General features: G+C 43.3%; 1 protein-coding gene across 1 annotated transcript in view; it reads right to left on the reverse strand.

Moving 5' to 3' along the window:
* The window catches only part of LOC309700546 (double-stranded RNA-specific editase 1-like), a 29125-nt gene that overhangs the window by 3369 nt on the left and 7890 nt on the right, over positions 1 to 17866 (reverse strand). The window contains exons 2-8 of the mRNA XM_082524146.1: positions 14496 to 14540; positions 12463 to 13385; positions 9737 to 9851; positions 4833 to 5001; positions 3928 to 4082; positions 3643 to 3811; positions 1570 to 1751 (exon numbers count right to left, since the gene is read on the reverse strand). Of these exons, the coding sequence (XP_082380272.1) occupies positions 1570 to 1751; positions 3643 to 3811; positions 3928 to 4082; positions 4833 to 5001; positions 9737 to 9851; positions 12463 to 13385; positions 14496 to 14499 (1717 nt within the window). The 5' untranslated portion in view covers positions 14500 to 14540. The remainder of the gene's footprint in view (positions 1 to 1569; positions 1752 to 3642; positions 3812 to 3927; positions 4083 to 4832; positions 5002 to 9736; positions 9852 to 12462; positions 13386 to 14495; positions 14541 to 17866) is intronic.

Genomic DNA, 17866 nt, shown 5'->3' on the forward strand with positions numbered 1-17866 from the left:
ATGAAGCTCCAGGAACATTCAGACCACCAGACCAAGGTCCTGGAGCAACTGGTCAAAAGGTGCTGCGTCGCCGAAGTCGCCGCCTCTGTTAGTGGTGATGCCCAGGATGGGGGACGGTGACGATCCCAGGTTTTTTTTGGAGGCGTTCCGTGCTACAGCGGAACGTGCCAGTGGCTGCGAGCGGAGTGGGCCCACGGCCTGCCGCCAGCCTCGTGGAGCAGCTTCGACGACGTGTGCCGGGCCATGTTGGACCGGATGGGCCTCACCCCGGAAGACCTTCGCCGGCGGTTCTGTGCCTGCAAGCTGACTGGCGAGGATCGGCCGTTCGAAGTGGGGTGCTCGACCTAATTAAAGAAAGCTGGGAGGATGGTCCGAGCGCCGCAAAAAGACGAGATTCAGTACGTGTTGGACCTGAGAGGGAAACTCCACACTTTGGGGAGGTTATCACGGAAGAATTTGCTCCAGGCTCAGCAGCGTCAGCAGCGCCTGTATAACAGAGGGGCTAGACTCAGGCAATTTTCACTGGGAGACAAAGTGCTTGTATTACTCCCTTCTTCTAGCTCAAAGTTACTCGCCAAATGGCAAGGTCCCTTTAAGGTCACACGGCGAGTGGGGGACGTTGACTATGAGGTCGCACGAATGGACAGGGGAGGGGCCACGCAGATTTATCACCTCAACCTCCTGAAAGCATGGAGGGAGGCCGAGTCTGCTTCTCTAGTGAGCCTGGTTAAGGAGAGAGATGAGTTGGGGCCAGAGGTGCCAAATTCTATCATTCCCGCCTCCCTCCATTGTGATGACCATCTCACACAGGCCCAGAGAGCGCTGCAACAGCGCTTTGTCGACATGTTCTCCCCCCTGCCCGGCTGAACGTCTCTCATTGAGCATCATTTTGAAACACAGCCTGGCGTGATGGTGCGTTCATGGCCCTACAGGCTCCCTGAACACAAAAGGCAAATCGTTCAGAGGGAATTGGCCGAAACGCTGAAGATGGGAGTAATAGAAGAGTCGCACAGCGCCTGGTGTAGCCCCATCGTTCTCATGGTGAAGAAGGATGAGACCCATCCTTCTTCACCATGAGAATGATGGGGCTGGATGGCTCCCCGGCCTCAGTTGTGCGGTGGGGGTGTGTGGGGGAGGTGTGTGTGTCGCATACTTCACAGTGTGGATTTTAACTTTTAACTGTATTTTTGTACATTTTACTAATTATTCTAATAATAAAGACCCCCACGGCCATGAATGCCATCCACACTACTGGCCCACTTCACATCAGAGTGGGCTGTACATGGCCCATGATGTAAAATGGGTTTGATATCAATGCTGTGTATTGTACACAGGTTCAAAACATGTGAACACATTTTGCCAGCCATTTTCATTACCTCATGGATTATTTTACTAATTAATTGGCAACCTTTCAAATGTTAAAAATTAAAACAAAAATTATATCTCTTGGTTTGGGAATTTTCCATAAAATCTGTGAGCAGGACCTGGTTTCAGATTCTCAGAACAATCAGGTCCGAATGAACAGATCAGAGAAATCAGTGAACTGTGGAAAACTACAGTGCCTCTCACCACTGAGCAGTGGCCTGTTCAGGCTAAAGGACTGTGGCAGCTCTTCAATCTCAGTAATCCGCTGGTACATGGCTCTGGAGAGGTGGTCGGCATGGTACAGGCTGCCCAGGATGATGCTGGAGAAATAGATGGGCTCAGTAAAGTAGCTCAACAAAGAGCCTTGAAATCCGACAACGTTCCACCTGAAGGAACAGAGTAAAATCTTCAGAGAAATTGACAGAAACAAAGAAATAAAGCAGATTAGTATTTCCTGAAAATATAAATCTGATACAGGCACAGAGGGGTCTGCTGCTGTTAGTGTCCTCCTAGATTCAGCCTCTGTACACATCAACAGGATTCCCATTGATTTCTTCCAAAACACTTCAAACTAAAGTGATTCTGCAGAGCTGGTTTTAATATTTAGAACAAATGGATAGTACAAGGCTATAAATATGAAGATGGAGTGTTAAACTTGTGCATTTAGACGACAGCATAGACAATGGCTAGTAGAAATGAGTTCACACCAAAATCTATTTTGCCTATTCGACGACCTGTACAATCAAAATTCTTCTTCGCCACCGCCTTCTTCTTTGCCTTCTCCTCTGCCGCCTTCTTCTTCTCCTCTGCCGCCTTCTTCTTCTCCTCTGCCGCCTTCTTCTTCTCCTCTGCCGCTTCTCCTCCGCCGCCTTCTTCTTCTCCTCCTCCGCCGCCTTCTTCTTCTCCTCCTCCGCCGCCTTCTTCTTCTCCTCCACCGCCTTCTTCTTCTCCTCCTCCGCCGCCTTCTTCTTCTCCTCCTCCGCCGCCTTCTTCTTCTCCTCCTCCGCCGCCTTCTTCTCCTCCTCCGCCGCCTTCTTCTCCGCCGCCGCCTTCTCCTCCTCCGCCGCCTTCTTCTCCGCCGCCGCCTTCTTCTCCGCCGCCGCCTTCTTCTTCTCCTCCTTCTCCTTCTTGCCATTAGCTCACTCTGAATTAGGAGGAAACCAAATGTGTCCAATGATGATGATGACAGCTGAGCCCATTTCATTTAAGTTTGCCTGGCTAATGTTATCTCACGATGTGGAAGCATAAGATGCTTGTTCATAGTATTCCCAGAGTACTATTATTTATTTAATAAAACATTAAATAAAACCAAGGCTCATGGATGTACTTGGTTATTACATATTGTATCGGCCCAGCCTCTCAGCAGTGCCTTGTATAATTTTCTTTCCAGCCACAAAGGCCACCTTAGAAAGTTAGTAATTAGGGCACATATCATATTGAAGAAGGTAAAAAGGGTTAGTATGTTTATAAATGCTATGTTGAAAATCCCTTGCTCAGCTAAAAATGAACTTCAGAAATTTTTGACAAAACTCTCAAATTTATATGAGGGGGTGGGGAGGGTATAATTTTAATGTTATCTGTATATCTGTGAAGGTTCTCGGTCATGCAGGTCATGGTAGTCTAAGGAGCTTGGAAAGAAAAGCGTCTGGACTTCTTTCAGTTGCTTGAAGACGTTTCACCTCTCATCCGAGAAGCTTCTTCAGTTCTAGAACGAAGCATCTATGTCCACTGTGAACAATCATCTTTGAACAGAGGGCGGGGCTTACGACACCAACTATCTGTCATCTATAATCCAGTTTTGAGATCCTTCCCAGATGCTTTAACTCCCACTCACACCCTGGGCCATCTGACCTCAGGAAATCACATGATAGGGTGGGGCCAGGTTTCACAGTAGGTCCACCCGAAACCTTAGCTGATTGTGACCCACGTCGATTTTCACACCTTGCCTCATGTGATTAGGTAGTCGACCATAAGGGGGTCCATGACCTTCTTGGGGGGACACTCCCATAGGGCTTAAAATCTGGTACTCTCCACCAATTTTTCTTAGAATTTAAGAACTTCTCAGATGAAATGTCTTCAAGAAAACTTAAGTCCAGACGCTTTTGTTTCCAAGCTCCTTAGATTGTTATCTGTACTTTCATACTTTACAAAGATTATATAAAGGGCCCAGGTATAAGAGCTTTTATGCCCTTATACCTGGCCATAAAAGCCCCCAGGAAAGGACAACATGTGATGTTGCTAATCACCATGTGAGCATGTAACAAACAAAACAGACACCTTGCAATCTTGTCGCTGCAAGACATGGTAAGCAGCCTTTCTCCGTGAAGAACACCGTCCCATGTCTTGATGGTGTTACTGGAGTGCACAGGTATGGTTCCCTCACCAGACTCAATTTTAGTGCGCAGCTGCCCACGGGCCTTTCTGTTGGGATGTCCATCTCCCTGATCTGACACAGGTAAAAAATCACTGACGACATAACAGTAACCTACATATTTTCAGGCAAACAAATATTGTTTCATCACTATGAATCTCTATTTGTAACGATCATAATAATCCACTTACCGTCCACTCCGCCTTCATGAGGTGAAAAGATGCGAGCATCTCCACAGGGGGAGGTGCTGATATACAGGTGGAATTGGACATTTTCCTTTACTCTGAAGCCTTGACTGTTATCGCACCGCATAAAAATGGATTTCTGATGTTCTTCTTCACTGTTACTAAAACAGAAATGCAGACAAAAGACTGGTAGGCTAGCAGTGCTTTCTGAAATGTTCAGAACGGCTGGTTGACAGTAATTGCTCATTTGTTAAAACACTAGAGGGGTGTGAAAAAGTGTTTGCCTCCTTCCTGATTTAATATTTTTTCCATTTCTATTACACTTAAATGTTTCAGATGATCAAACAAATATAAACATTAGAAAGAGATAACACTAGTAAACTGAAACCGGTTGAGATGCTGTGGCATGAACTTAAACAGGTGGTTAATAGTCGAAAACCCTCGAATGTGGCTGAAATACAACAATTATGGAAAGTGGGCCAAAATTCCTCTGCAGTGCTGTAAAAGAGTTATTGCTAGTTATTGCAAATGCTTGACTGCAGTTGTTGCTGCTAAGGGTGGCCCAAAGAGCTATTTGGTTTCGGGGCCATCGCCAATCACTTTTTCCACACATGGCCATGTAGGTTTGGATTTTTTCCTCCTTAATAATAGACACGTTTACTTGTGTTATCTTTGTCTAATATTTATATTTTTGTTTAATGATCTGAAACATTTAGGTGTGACAAACATACAGAAAATAGGAAATCAGCAAGGACCCAAACACTTTTTCACACCACTGTAGAAACAGTCAACAGACCAACTGTATTTAGTTCTTTTGATTCAGTAAGTAAGGGTAAAGACTGCTTTGGTAGACTCAGTTCTATGTACAGTGTTTGTAGGGAGCACTTTGAAAGTAGGTGGGAGGCTTTTACCTGAGGAAGTACTCCAGCTGGGAGTACAGGAACCTAATGAGAGACCGACGAGCTACAATCTCTGCATGGCAGTCATTGAGGGCCAAACCTCGGTTACTCATGTATTCACGACCGATGCACTTTGTCCCTGTGGATACGCAGATGACCTGAGCCTCCTTCACATCTGCACCTGGATGGGTAAAACATTGCACTGGTTCATAAGGTCCCTAACATCTTGTCACTTCAGCCGAATCAATTTGACCGCTTCAACTTCAGCATATTTTATTATCCAGAAAATTTAAAATGAATAGTGTCTGGAACAGTTTTTCTTCAAGGAAAGATGTCCTGCTGAGAAACCACTCTCAGAGTAACCAGGCTACCACGTGCCTGCTTATGTGGCTTCAACTGAAAATCTCCCTGTTTCTTTTATCTTTCCACATATCTTATCTTCCAATCTGCATAATAAGGATACCTGTCCAAACATGGCCCTGTCTCCCTCCTCTTACCCCAGCCAATTGCTGCATATGGCTGCCCGTACCTGAGCCTTGTTCCACCAGAGGTTACTTCCTGTTAAAAGCTGTTTTACCTTCCTACTGTCACCAAATGCTTGTTTATAGGAGACCAGTAAGCTCCAGTATGAAGAGTTGGACAGCATCAGGCCCTGACATGATTCATGCCGGCTGAAGGAGCTGCCTGGACTCCACAAGCGTCTGGCAGCACAAACCAGCTGATCTGGAACCACATAACTACTGACCATTTTCTCCTGACCCATTGTCCGCAACAGAATGCCAATTTTCCTTCCTGAAAGATTCAGCCTATTCATGAGCCCATCAGTACAAAATGAAGCTGAACTCCCAGGATCTAGAAAAGCAAAGGTTATCAGTGACTGATTACCTTTCTTGGACTTCACTCTAACTGGTATCATGGACAGAGCACTATTTTGCTCACCAGCCCCAGTAACACCACTGCTTTGCACAGCACACGAAGGACCTTCATCTGGTGGTTCTCTCCCTCCTATAGTTTGCATTGAAACGCTTTCCCTCTGCTTGGAGTGGATATGTAAGAGTGTGGGGTGTTTCTGATTACAGACTTTACACATGAGACGTTTCCTGCAGTCCTTGCTTCTGTGCCCAATGCGCAGACAACCAAAACACACCATTCTCTTTCAAAAAAGATAATCTTTCACAGTGCAACTTTCTTTCAAATGAAGGACACAAATCCAACATATGCCCTGCTCCACAAAACAAGCAAGCCTTGGTCACAACTGAACCACTCAAACGCCTCAACACTGGCTCAATCTTCCCTTCCACCTTGGCCACCGTAGTAGCAAAACTACTCCTCTTAGCCGTAGGGTAAAACTGAGACTTACCATTCCTCGCCTCTTTTCTGATGTCTGTTGGAGGATCCTTTATGTCTCCAAACAATGGGTCACTTGCGATCTTCACTTGCCTTTCGACAAACTCAACAACATCGCTAAAAACCACTTTACGTTGAAACCTCTCCTGCAGATTGCACACAACATTCCTCCATTTATCCCTGAGCTTATAAGGCAACTTTTTTATAACTGCTTGCATATTAGCAGAGACATCCAACTCATGCAAGGACTCAACGTCTCCCATTGCATTGCAACATTGCCTTAATAAAAACCCATATTCCTGCAAAGCCTTCACGTCATCAGATTGTATAGGAGGCCATTTACTGACCCTTTCAATGTAGGCAGCAGCAATTCTCAGCGAATTGCCAAAGTTCTCCTGGAGCAAAGATTTAGCTTTAGCATATCCATACTCAGCAGTGCACCAATACAGTGAGTCCATTTAAACCAACGCACTTAATCAAAAAAGGAGCAACTCATATGGCTCCTATACCCCCAAAGGAGGTGGAGAATGAACGAGCTAAGATCCTGTGGGACAGATAGAGCTTTCTTGCTGCCACTCGTCCTGTCAAACCGGCAGCTTGCAGTTTTCTCTTCACAGCTGAAATTGAGACTTTCTCACTACGACCACTATTGAGCTGCTTGAAGCTGTTGTCCTGTGAGCCGCCATCACACAGCTCTTAACTTTCAGAAACTTTTCCTCTGAGTCAGTCGTGTCTTTGGGTCTGCAGACCTCCTGCTGTCACAGTTTCTGAGCCTTTGATGCTGAAGGAAACTGGACTCACTGACACCTTGACTTTCTTTGCAGATCTACATTTATAAGTGTTATGATGGTCTGTCTCTCTTCCATTGGTTTTTCTCACCATGTTTGTAGCAACACATTACTTTCTGCAGTACAATACTGTTCAGCTGATGCTCACGAGGGTACATCAGTGTGTCCCAGCACTGCTTTTATGCAGACAGAGGGGGAAGTAATCCAGAAAAGTTGGAACAGCTGTGGGAATTAGTAGCAGCAGCTTTCAAGGCTTGATCAACCTGCATTGCTGCAGAACAAGTTACACTGAACTGGACTTCCAATGATGGACTAAATTCGTCACTCACCTTTGTTTGGTGCGTGTTTATATATCACTAATGTATTTAATCATTAACAATCCTTTAGTTTACCATATTTCCAGTCTCTCTCTCTCTGCTGTCTTCTCTTTACTCTCACCTCAAACATGATGGATGACTGTCCCTCCATGAACATGGTTCTACCAGATGTTTCTTCCTCTTAAAAGATAGATTTTCCTTCCCACTCATGCTTGCTCACATGAGCCATCTTTTGTTGTGAAGTAGTGCTTTCACTGAACTGAAACTTATCAACTTGGTAGATTAGTGTTTTCTATTTATAACCTTTACTCAATTTTGATGTAACATCGTCCATAATCTCTTCACTAGTACATTTCTGATCATGACATGACCTCGAACAATTAGCCGGCCCAAGTTATGATAAATCGGATTTGCACTGGTTCTTGAAGAGCACTGCAATGCACAATGAGCAGCATGATTTAAACTTGGAACTTTTAATTACTTTAGTTGAAACACCTCCACACAATGATCAAGCTGTGACTAACCTAATGTATTCAAAATATTTGGTGTCATTTATTTTGGAATTTGCCCACCGCTGACAGAGCTCTACCCATTTTACTCACCAGAGGACACTCAGTTTATATGCCAAGAATTATGCATAAGTTGAACAATATATAAACACATTAGAACATTTACAAATGCAGGATGTATTTGTATGAACCTGAATTGCTTGAAGCATGATCATGCACCATGTTTGGTTTCACTCGTGTCTTCTCACTGTTGAGACTGTCAGAGACTGCTGATTAATTTTTAAATGTTTAATCCCATATAGTCCCACACGGGGGAATTTCTAGTCCTCTGCATTTAACCCATTCACTTAGTGGGCAGCTACCAATCCAGCACCTGGGGAGCTGTGTGTAGAGATGGAACCTCAGGGTAACCGCTCAGTGGATTCAAACCCCCGACCCCCTTCTGATCATGGGCCGACCACTCTACCTACTGAGCTATCCCTGCCCCAGCTGGTTTAAAGAAGTTCCTGAGTTCAAATTGGTTGATTTGATTAACAGCAGTTGCTTGACCTCCAACCAACGGCCACTTTGCCCCTGAACTAATGGTTCAGCTGATACTGTGATTTAGATGCATTAAGATCAATGCCAGGCCACCAGATGTTGACATGCTAGGAGTAAGGGTTACCTTAGCTAATGTAAATGTATTATTTTCATACCTCCTCTCAATGCCTCCCCCTATTGTACCTGTGTCCCTTTGTGTGCCTGCTGTCATGTATAGAAAATATGCTCACATGTGCAGTTACAGTGCAGCCCAGAAGAAACAGAATATTAAGTATCCCAATAGTCTGGTCTTTGTAAGAAGTGTAAAAGTTTATCAGTAATTGAATTTGCCTAATTTACATATTTGATTCTAAGCTGTAGTTATAGTAAGATTGATCTTTCTGCATTAAGCCAGCTTTACATGTAGTACTAGTAAGGCTTTCATTCAAACTAATACTTCACTATTTGACTTGTGAATAAACAGATTATAAAGAGAGATGCATCCATCCCACCTTGGATCCATCCCACAACTTTATTAAACCCCCCAAAATATGACTATCCAGAGTTGGGACCAGGAAGCAGAGTCGCAGTCTTACACGCCTCTCTGCAGCTTCTCTCCTCCTGCTACCCCCCAAACCCATCTCCACAGAGACTGTGTCAGCTCCCAAACAGACAAAAAACAAACTAAAAACCAGCAACAAACAACTTAAACATTGAATTCAAAATCCTGCTCCTCACATACAAGGTCTTAAATAATCAGGCCCCATCTTATCTTAATGACCTTGTAGTACCATATCACCCTATTAGAGCACTTCGCTCTCGCTCTGCAGGCCTACTTGTTGTTCCTAGAGTATTTAAAAGTAGAATGGGAGGCAGAGCCTTCAGTTTTCAGGCCCCTCTTCTGTGGAACCAGCTTCCAGTTTGGATTCAGGAGACAGACACTATCTCTACTTTCAAGATTAGGCTTCAAACTTCCCTTTTTGCTAAAGCATATAGTTAGGGCTGGACCAGGTGACCCTGAATCCTCCCTTAGTTATGCTGCAATAGACATAGGCTGCCGGGGATTCCCATGATGCACTGGGAGTTTCTTCTTCAGTCACTATGTGTTAATAGACCTCTCTGCATTTTCCTTCCCACTGTCACCAAAGTGCTTGCTCACAGGGGGTCATATGATTGTTGGGTTTTTCTCTGTATGTATTGTAGGGTCTACCTTACAGTATAAAGCACCTTGAGGCGACTGTTGTTGTGATTTGGTGCTGTATAAATAAAAGTCATTTGAATTGAGTTGAACAAGTACGCGTACCTCACTATAGATCTCCTGCAGATTTGGTTGGGGGTTGGTGGCATGAGCCTTATGTACACATTTAAACTCTCGGAGCAGCTGGGATCAGACTAGCAACCTTCTAATTAGGAGATGACCTGGGCTACAAGAATACCTGCTGTCATGACAACACCTGCCAAGACTTTCCGTTGAGCATGTGGAGCCCTGAAGTTATCCGTCAGTTTGCTGAACTTATCAATAACTAGATGAGAGACTGCATCTGCCAGGACCTGAGGAGTGACACATAAGTGCAACAGTGAAATTATGTGAAATAAGACATAACAAATATCCAACCAACAATTTTAGAGAAGCAACTGTTATTCAATTGTATTTAACAAACATTAGCAAAAGAAAATGTTAGTGAAGGAGGATAAGAAGTTACTTAAAGCAGCTTAAATCCATATTTCAGTATATCATTCCTTATTTCATTAAGGAATGCTGCATAACTGTGAAAGCCAAGCAGGGATGTGAGTAGCTTCAAAAAACACCCAAATCCTTTAATTCAACAAATGACTTGGAAAGGCTGGTATAACAAATTGCAGTGTTTGAATAGCACACAGAGGGTTAACATAGCAGCTTTGTTGTAATATAGGAATTGGAAGCATGTTTATATAGCTTCTCAGCATCATGAAAGTTATCTCCTAAAGCTATCATCTTCAATCAGCCTTAGACAGCGTGGTCATGAGCAATGAGGATCTGTCCATGATCAATACAGCCCTGCCTCATTCAACTCAGGCTGTAGTCCAAAAGAAATCCTCACTCCTGATTTCTTTTTCTTATATTTGTCACTTACATGGTTCAGGTAATCACTTTAAATCCCCCTCATCAGAACAGGAATGGATTTGTTGCACAATCACATCCGTATTCTCCAAAAGTTGATTCTGTTCATCTGGATGTTTTCAGTGGGAGAAACATTTCGTCATCATCAGGTGACGTCTTCAGTCTCAGCTGACTGCAGGTTCCAATCTTATAAACAGGACATTTGCATAATGACTGAAACCAGCCCACTGAAGGAACAATGGGCTGGGAGGTCAGCTCCTTAATCTTAATTATGCAAATTCTTATGACCATTGATCAACAACCACTGATCAATAACCATGAGTCCCATTCACAGAGAGGTGGGGAATGGCTGCAATCACAGCATTGTAAGATGGTGACAGATGTACCCTTAGGCCCCTCCTCGATTCAGAGATGGTCTTTCTCTTTTCACGTAAATGGACTCCTTGACTCCGCCCTCAAACCAGCGTTCCTCCCTGTCCAGGATGTTACATCCTCATCATTGAAAGAGTGTCCACTGGCCTGTAGGTGTAGATAGACTGCAGAGTCCTGGCCTGACGAGGTGGCTCTGCTGTGTTGTAGCCAGAGGTTGTTTGGTTTCCCTGATGCATAAATCCTGGCAATCCTCCTATGGCGTTATCTTTGTGCCACTATTTTGAGCGCACGTAAAAAAAAGTTTGCAGGTGCAAGTGTTGCATTTTGAGGAGAAATTTATTTTGAGCGAAGAAAAGCTGAATTTGAGTGAACAAAATTCATTGCTGCGTGCAAAACATGTATTTCAGTGTTTGCTATTATCCACACACACAACAGCAGCCCCTCTCGCTCAGTTTTTGCATTTGCGCTCGATCACAATGTGTTGCTCACGCTCTCAACATTTCTGCCCGTGCCTTCAACTCTTTCTCTACACCGTTATATTTGTGCCACAAAACCAGCCAATCACAGACTTGGATGCAAAAAAACCTGATTGGCTGTTCTGGTCTCCAATCAGCTCGAAATGACAAAATGCAATATCACAGAATGCATTTCATGCAAAACTCAAACGAGGCAGTGGCGGAGGAACACAGAGGGGCGGAGTTTGAAATGTTACTCTTTCTGGGTCACAAAATAAACTTTTAAGATATTTTCATGCGAGAATGTTTCTGTGTAAACTTCAAATATCTGCTCGATTCATCAAGACATCACATATTTACAAAAGTGCTCTAACGTTTTCGGAGATGCCCGTTACCCACCAGCTGACCGGGTGGTCACTCGGGTTAAACATAATATAAAAGGCTGAACTGACAAAAAAATCACCGACTACACCACCAGGTGTTACAGGAAAAACCACAAAGCCTTTGAACTAAAACAAACACTGTTGTGACAGTGATGTACACTGTCTTGTTGGTATGATTTGTATCACCTTCATGTTTCCCTCTCACCACGTATCCAAACCGATATCATGAGCAGCAGCTTTTACAGCAATTTTTTTTTATGTGCACTCAGAATAGTGGCTGGGGAAACCTGCAGTCAGCTGAGACTGAAGAAGTCACCTGGATGAGTGACGAAACGTTTCTCCTGGATGACTGAGCATGCATCAAGACACATCCGTGTTCCACTTTTCCATCGTTTCTGGTTAAAGAAAGGGGCTCTTACAGAGTTCAAGAACTCTCAAAATAGAGCATCGCTGAAGTTCATCAGAAACCCCGGCCAGCAAATTAGATAAAGGATTTAAACATGAGCTAAGATCAAATGCAGAGTTACTCTTCTATGTAGTTACGGTCAGCTAAGCACCTCGAAGAAACTGTTGTTGTGATTTGGTGCTATTTAAATAAAATTGAATTGAACAGTCTTTGCTGGTCCCAATGCACAGACATGCATAATTCTGGCCCTGTGTATTAAAAGAAATCCAAAATAAATACAAACTTGTTTTTTAAAGTTATTAAAGATGCTGTATAATCATCTCACTCTCACCAATGATGATCTGAAACATGTGTGACAAATATGCTGTCATCAGGAAGAGGCCACACATACGTCAGTCTGTCAGTGAGTCAGATGGAGGGACAGACTGATTTCTTCCATGCTCACCTGTGGCTGGTGAAGCTGCAGTCCCTCTCTGGGTATTGGCTGTCGTGATGGTGTCTGGTCCAGCTGTATCTTAAAGAGAGCAGACAGAGCAGCTTGGGCAGCCCGAGTCTTGGCCAGCTTCTTATTGCGCCCAGAACCCTGGAAATTCTCAGAGTCTACCGTCACCGACATGACAAAGTTCTTGGCATGACTCTCCCCGCTTTCTGACACAAAGTCATACTTGAGGCCTGGCCGCACCTCATTGAGAAACATGACAGGATTCTTGCCGGCTGTTAGGGAGATGAAGGCGGAGGGTGCTGGAGGTATGGGAGACTGTGCCAGGTTTGGGACAGGAGAGGATGGCAATGGGTACTCTATTCCCAGTGAACTGAAGAAACTGGTATTGGAACCAAGGTAAAAAGTGTCTTCTGTAGGGTTGAATGTCTCCGATGCACTAAAGAGCATATCTGGAATGGCATGGTCCGAGGTGAAGTCCGTGTGAGCAGACAGGGTCCGGCCCATGGCAGCATGTGCTTCCGATGCATTAGGAAACTGGACGAAGGAGCACAGTGCCTTTTCTGCTGCACTCAGCTTAGCCTTCTTCTTGGTAGGACCCAGACCTTCAAAAACCTGCCCATTGACCTCCACGGTCATCTCAAAGACTGGTGCATGGACCGGCCCAGTCTGAGAGAGGAGCTTATACTGCAACCCTGGCTTGATCTCGTTCAGCTGCATAAGAGCATTTTTGGGCGGTATGGGCCGAGGGACTTTCTTACGCTTCCTGGGCCTGTACCTGGAATTGGTATGTCCATTATTGCCTTCTTCTAAGGGACGTTTCCGCCCATGCCTCGCATTCCCACTGGGGAGTTGAACAGCCTCAGCTGCAATTCCCTCTTTGGAGACGTGGTTGTCCCGGTTCTGATTTTCCTTAACGCTGCATGAACCTGCAGTGCCCAGAAAGAGTAACTCACTATGCCTTTGTTGAAGGATCTTGTAAATGGAAAATTTAGAGATTGCTTTATCTTGTGGATGTAGATCGTTAACATTTAATACTTTCCTTAACATGGAAAGCTTAATATGTATCTCATTATACATTACTCACTATGTATCTTTCCTGAAGTCTTTCTCGAAATGATTTTATATTTTGGGAATACAGTAAAAGGAGCTTGGAAAGAAAGTGACTTTAAGTTTTGTGAAGACATTTCACCGCTCATCCAAGAGGCCTCGTCATTTCTAAAACCCAATGGTGGAGAGTCATTGGTGTTTAAACCCTCGTGGGGGTTGTCCCTACACCGCTTCGACCTGGATGACTGAAAACCTACATAAACAGTCTGGGGGCACACATCACAAGGCCCGGTCAACAAAGCCAAACTTGGTGCCAATTTTCATTTATAACATCCTCACGCAACAGCTTAATAGGTTACTCTGTCCAGTGTTACGTACAGAAAACATTCCTATAAAATGCAGGATTCACCTTATATATATGTAGCAAAGGTTTTAAGGAAATGTGGTTACCAGAGATTAGAGTCAGCAGCATCTGAACAAATGTGGAGTAAACCCATAATCTCCCCTTCTGTTTTCAGACTATTATGCTTAAAATGTTATCTTATTTAACAGAAATTGTATTCTAATTACTTTGTAAATTCTGGATATTTGGCCAAAAATATCCTGGAAGCGACGCTGGAGGAACACTGGGCTTACACAGGACAGGGACAGGATTACTGCTGTCTAACACGAATAATAAAGTGTGTACTGTACTACTTCTGGAACGTAACTCTTAGGGGTCTTTAGAGGGAACTTCTTTAAGAGCAAGGGAACAAGCATAATCTGCCATCAAATCAGACTGAAGTCTCATAGTAGATCAATCCTAAAAAAAAGCTAAAGATGATACATGTTCAAGGACCATCCTATGTGAATATGTGGGATATTTAAATAATAATTGTGTTTCCTCATAAAATACCTGGACATATATTATGTATTATTCATTTATTTTTAAATTTCAAATGAAGACTTTATCTTTAGCAGGATTTGAAACAAAGACATTAGTGACTCACTCATGCTTTCTACTTTGTGTCCTCCAATGATGAGCAGCCCTTCACCTGCAGGAAACATGCAAAGTTGAGTCAGATATGTTACAGGTGTTGACCATTTCTAATAAAAAATGTAAATATTGGATTTGGTGGAAGAGACTCTGTTTTTTGTTTTTTTTCAGCACTGTTATATTCATATCGTCTAGAGTCGGGGTTGTCAGCAGAACTTCAGACCAAACTCAAGCAGCAGTGCAGAGGTGGGCGGAGTCAGAGAAGAGGGGTTGTATCAACTCCTCCTCATCAAGGAGATCATCTTTTGTGGTTTTGGCCCAACAAACACAGTCCTTGTACTGTTTACTTTCTGAATACCATAGACTAAATTTAATATACCCACATGGGGTAAAAGATTCTAAATCGCTGTGCCAGCTGAACTCTGAACTCATGTGAAGATTAAGAGCCCTCCAGTTCTGCAGACAGTGAAAATATTAGCAGCTGTTGCACAATGAATGAATGAATCTCTGAAACTATGGGCTTGAACACGAAGAGTGTCACACTGAGCCAAATCGGTTGACCATACATACTGTATATGGGGAGCCAGAAGCACCACATCCATGTACCATAGATGCCAAAATTGTTATTGCACCTTGTCATTAACTTGACTTTATCCACAAGACCTCACAGAATGGATACAAATACCTATGGTTTCATGAAGCTGCTGATCAGCACCATAGTAACATTCTGCATTCTAGTTAATATCATAAAGGTGATGAACAGTTTGAACATTATCCTGAGAATGTTTAGTGGATGTGATGCCCCAGTGTTTAATCAAGCCAAACTTGACCTGCCTCGTGGGATCTGTGAGAGCTCCAGCACTGGTGTGTAAAAATACAGTGTAGTTAGTAATTCAAATCATTTAAGCCACTCCAGAATCTGCTTGTATTTCATGTCATGTGTGATGTCAAAGAACATCCAAAGAATTTTAAAGCTATGGGATAGAAATAAAATAGCCAAAGTAATTCTGAGGTATGTGCTTCTGCAATAAACACATTTTCCCTCAATCTTCAGTCTTCAGCTCAAGTTCCTTGCTGCCATTTTTCTTTATGTTGGGAGCTTTTATCTGTAAAGCCACTCCACTGAATGAGTCCCCAGAGCATTGCTGAATTTCACCAGCACAGAGGCCGTTCGATTGACTGTCTCTTACTGTATTGGAAAATGTCTGTCTTTGAGCCGGGTCTGTCACAACCCAGCTCAAAGGAAGTGACAAGCAAGTGGGAGACCACACACAGGCTTTTAAAGGCTGTACGATATATTTAATGAAAATAAGGTGAAGAAACTGAAACACAATTGAAATGATATAACAGCCGTAACTGAAGCCTCAAATAAACACGATGGATGGAGACAGCCGCCCATGGTTCAGTCAAGATGTCTTTATATACTGGGACTGGCCTTCTCAGGTGTGCTGCATCTATAATTGGGTCAGCTCCACCTACCTGCAAGAAACAGGTAACAGAAAAAGCAAAACAAAAGGCCAGCCCACTGGCTGTCACACTCCCCCCATAGAATAGAGTTTCACCCTGAGGCGACAAACACAATCATGTACATTATGAATTTGCAGCTAGAAGAACGTGTAGAGATTAATGTCCAACATATGTACACCCACGCAACACCTTTCTGCATGCTCAAAGTCCTTCCATCTTCAGCACATTTCCAACCTCAGCAACCTTGGTACCTAGGAGCAATTTAAGAGGAAGGAAAACGATACTGGAGAGGACATACTTCAAAGCATATGAGGAGTGAAGCTGCTGGTTACAAAGGGGCACGGGACAAAGCATCTGCCAAGACATTATCTTTGCCCTTAATGTGCTGGATGTCCAAAGTGTAAGGCTGCAAAAAGAGAGCCAATGCATGAGCCTCTGATTTGGGTTCTGCAATGAGTTCAAGAAAGTGAGAGGGTTATGGTCAGAAGATACCTCAATTGGCCGAGCAGAATCCAAATATACTCTGAAATGCTGCAAGGCCAAAACTAATGCCAAAGCTTCCTTTTCAATGACCGAATAATTCAGCTGATGGGAGTTGAACTTCTTGGAATGCCAGGTTGATAGTCAGATTTCCCCAAACTAGTCGTTCAAACAGAGTGCGAATACGATCCAGATGATCATCCCAGGTGCTACTATATACCACCACGTCCTCTAGGTAAACAGCACAGCCTTTCAGCCCATTAACAACCATATTTATGAGTCGCTGAAATGTAGCTGGAGCATTGCGTAAACCAAAACCCATGACTGTATATGAATAAAGACCGGATGGCGTGATGAAAGCAGATATTTCCTGAGCTCTGGGAGTCAGTGGCACCTGCCACAAACTTGCTCACATATTCTGCTGCACCAACTTGGTCAATACAGTCGTCAATATGAGGCAAAGGATAGGAATCGGGTTTGGTCACTGCATTTACTTTACGAAAGTCTGTGCAACAACATGGTGATTTATCAGCTTTTTCAACCAACAAACATGGGGAAGCTCAGCTTGATGACGACGGCACTGCAGTGTTGTTTTCCAACATGTACTGAACTTCCTGCTCAATTATTTTCCTCTTTTCCTCAGAGACTCTGTAGAACCTCTGCCGGATTGGTTTTGCATCACCCACATCAATATCATGCTCTATCGAAGTTGTTTTAGAAGGTGTGGATACCTTTTAATAAAGGTATGAACGAATGCTGAGAACTCCAATCTTCAGTTTTTGTGTGTACAGGTGGACATCACATTTTTAATTATAGTTATAATTATAGCTTGTCCTGTAAAGAGGCTCTTTAGCATGGTCATCAGCAGCTGGGAACATCAGCTCAAGCCTCCCTCAGAGCGTTTCCACTGCATCATCTGTAAACTTGTTATTGAAATAATCGCTGACTAATCGAGTAACTGAAGAAAAATTAGGCAGATGATTGGATTAGAAGTACTCAAAGGAGTAAGAAGCTTTACAAGTGATCAGTAGAGCACTTATTAGTGTTTAATAGTGTGCCATTAATAATACAAAAATGTTACTGCTAGTTTGATTAAAAGCCTTACAGTAGCATTGACTGCAATCTACAGTCTAGTGACATCTAGTGGTGAGATTTTGCACACTGTATGTCTGATCGTGAACATAATGATTGTGCCCACTAACTTCACTATTACAAACCTGTGAGACACTTTTAATAGATCATAGATCATTTAAAGTCTACATGTGTCAAATATGTGATTAAACTTTCTTACTACTGAGTGCTTTAAGAGATGAGACCTCATTATTAGAAATAACTGAACAAGCAACAATGAAAATGAGGGCAAACCTCAGAGATTCAGCTTTTTTGAACATTGTTTATAGGTTCAGACCAGTAGTAATGTGCGACAGAGACCATGTA

The sequence above is a fragment of the Aulonocara stuartgranti genome (genome assembly GCF_965226115.1).
Source record: "Aulonocara stuartgranti genome assembly, chromosome: 23".
NCBI classification, from domain to species: Eukaryota; Metazoa; Chordata; class Actinopteri; order Cichliformes; family Cichlidae; genus Aulonocara; species Aulonocara stuartgranti.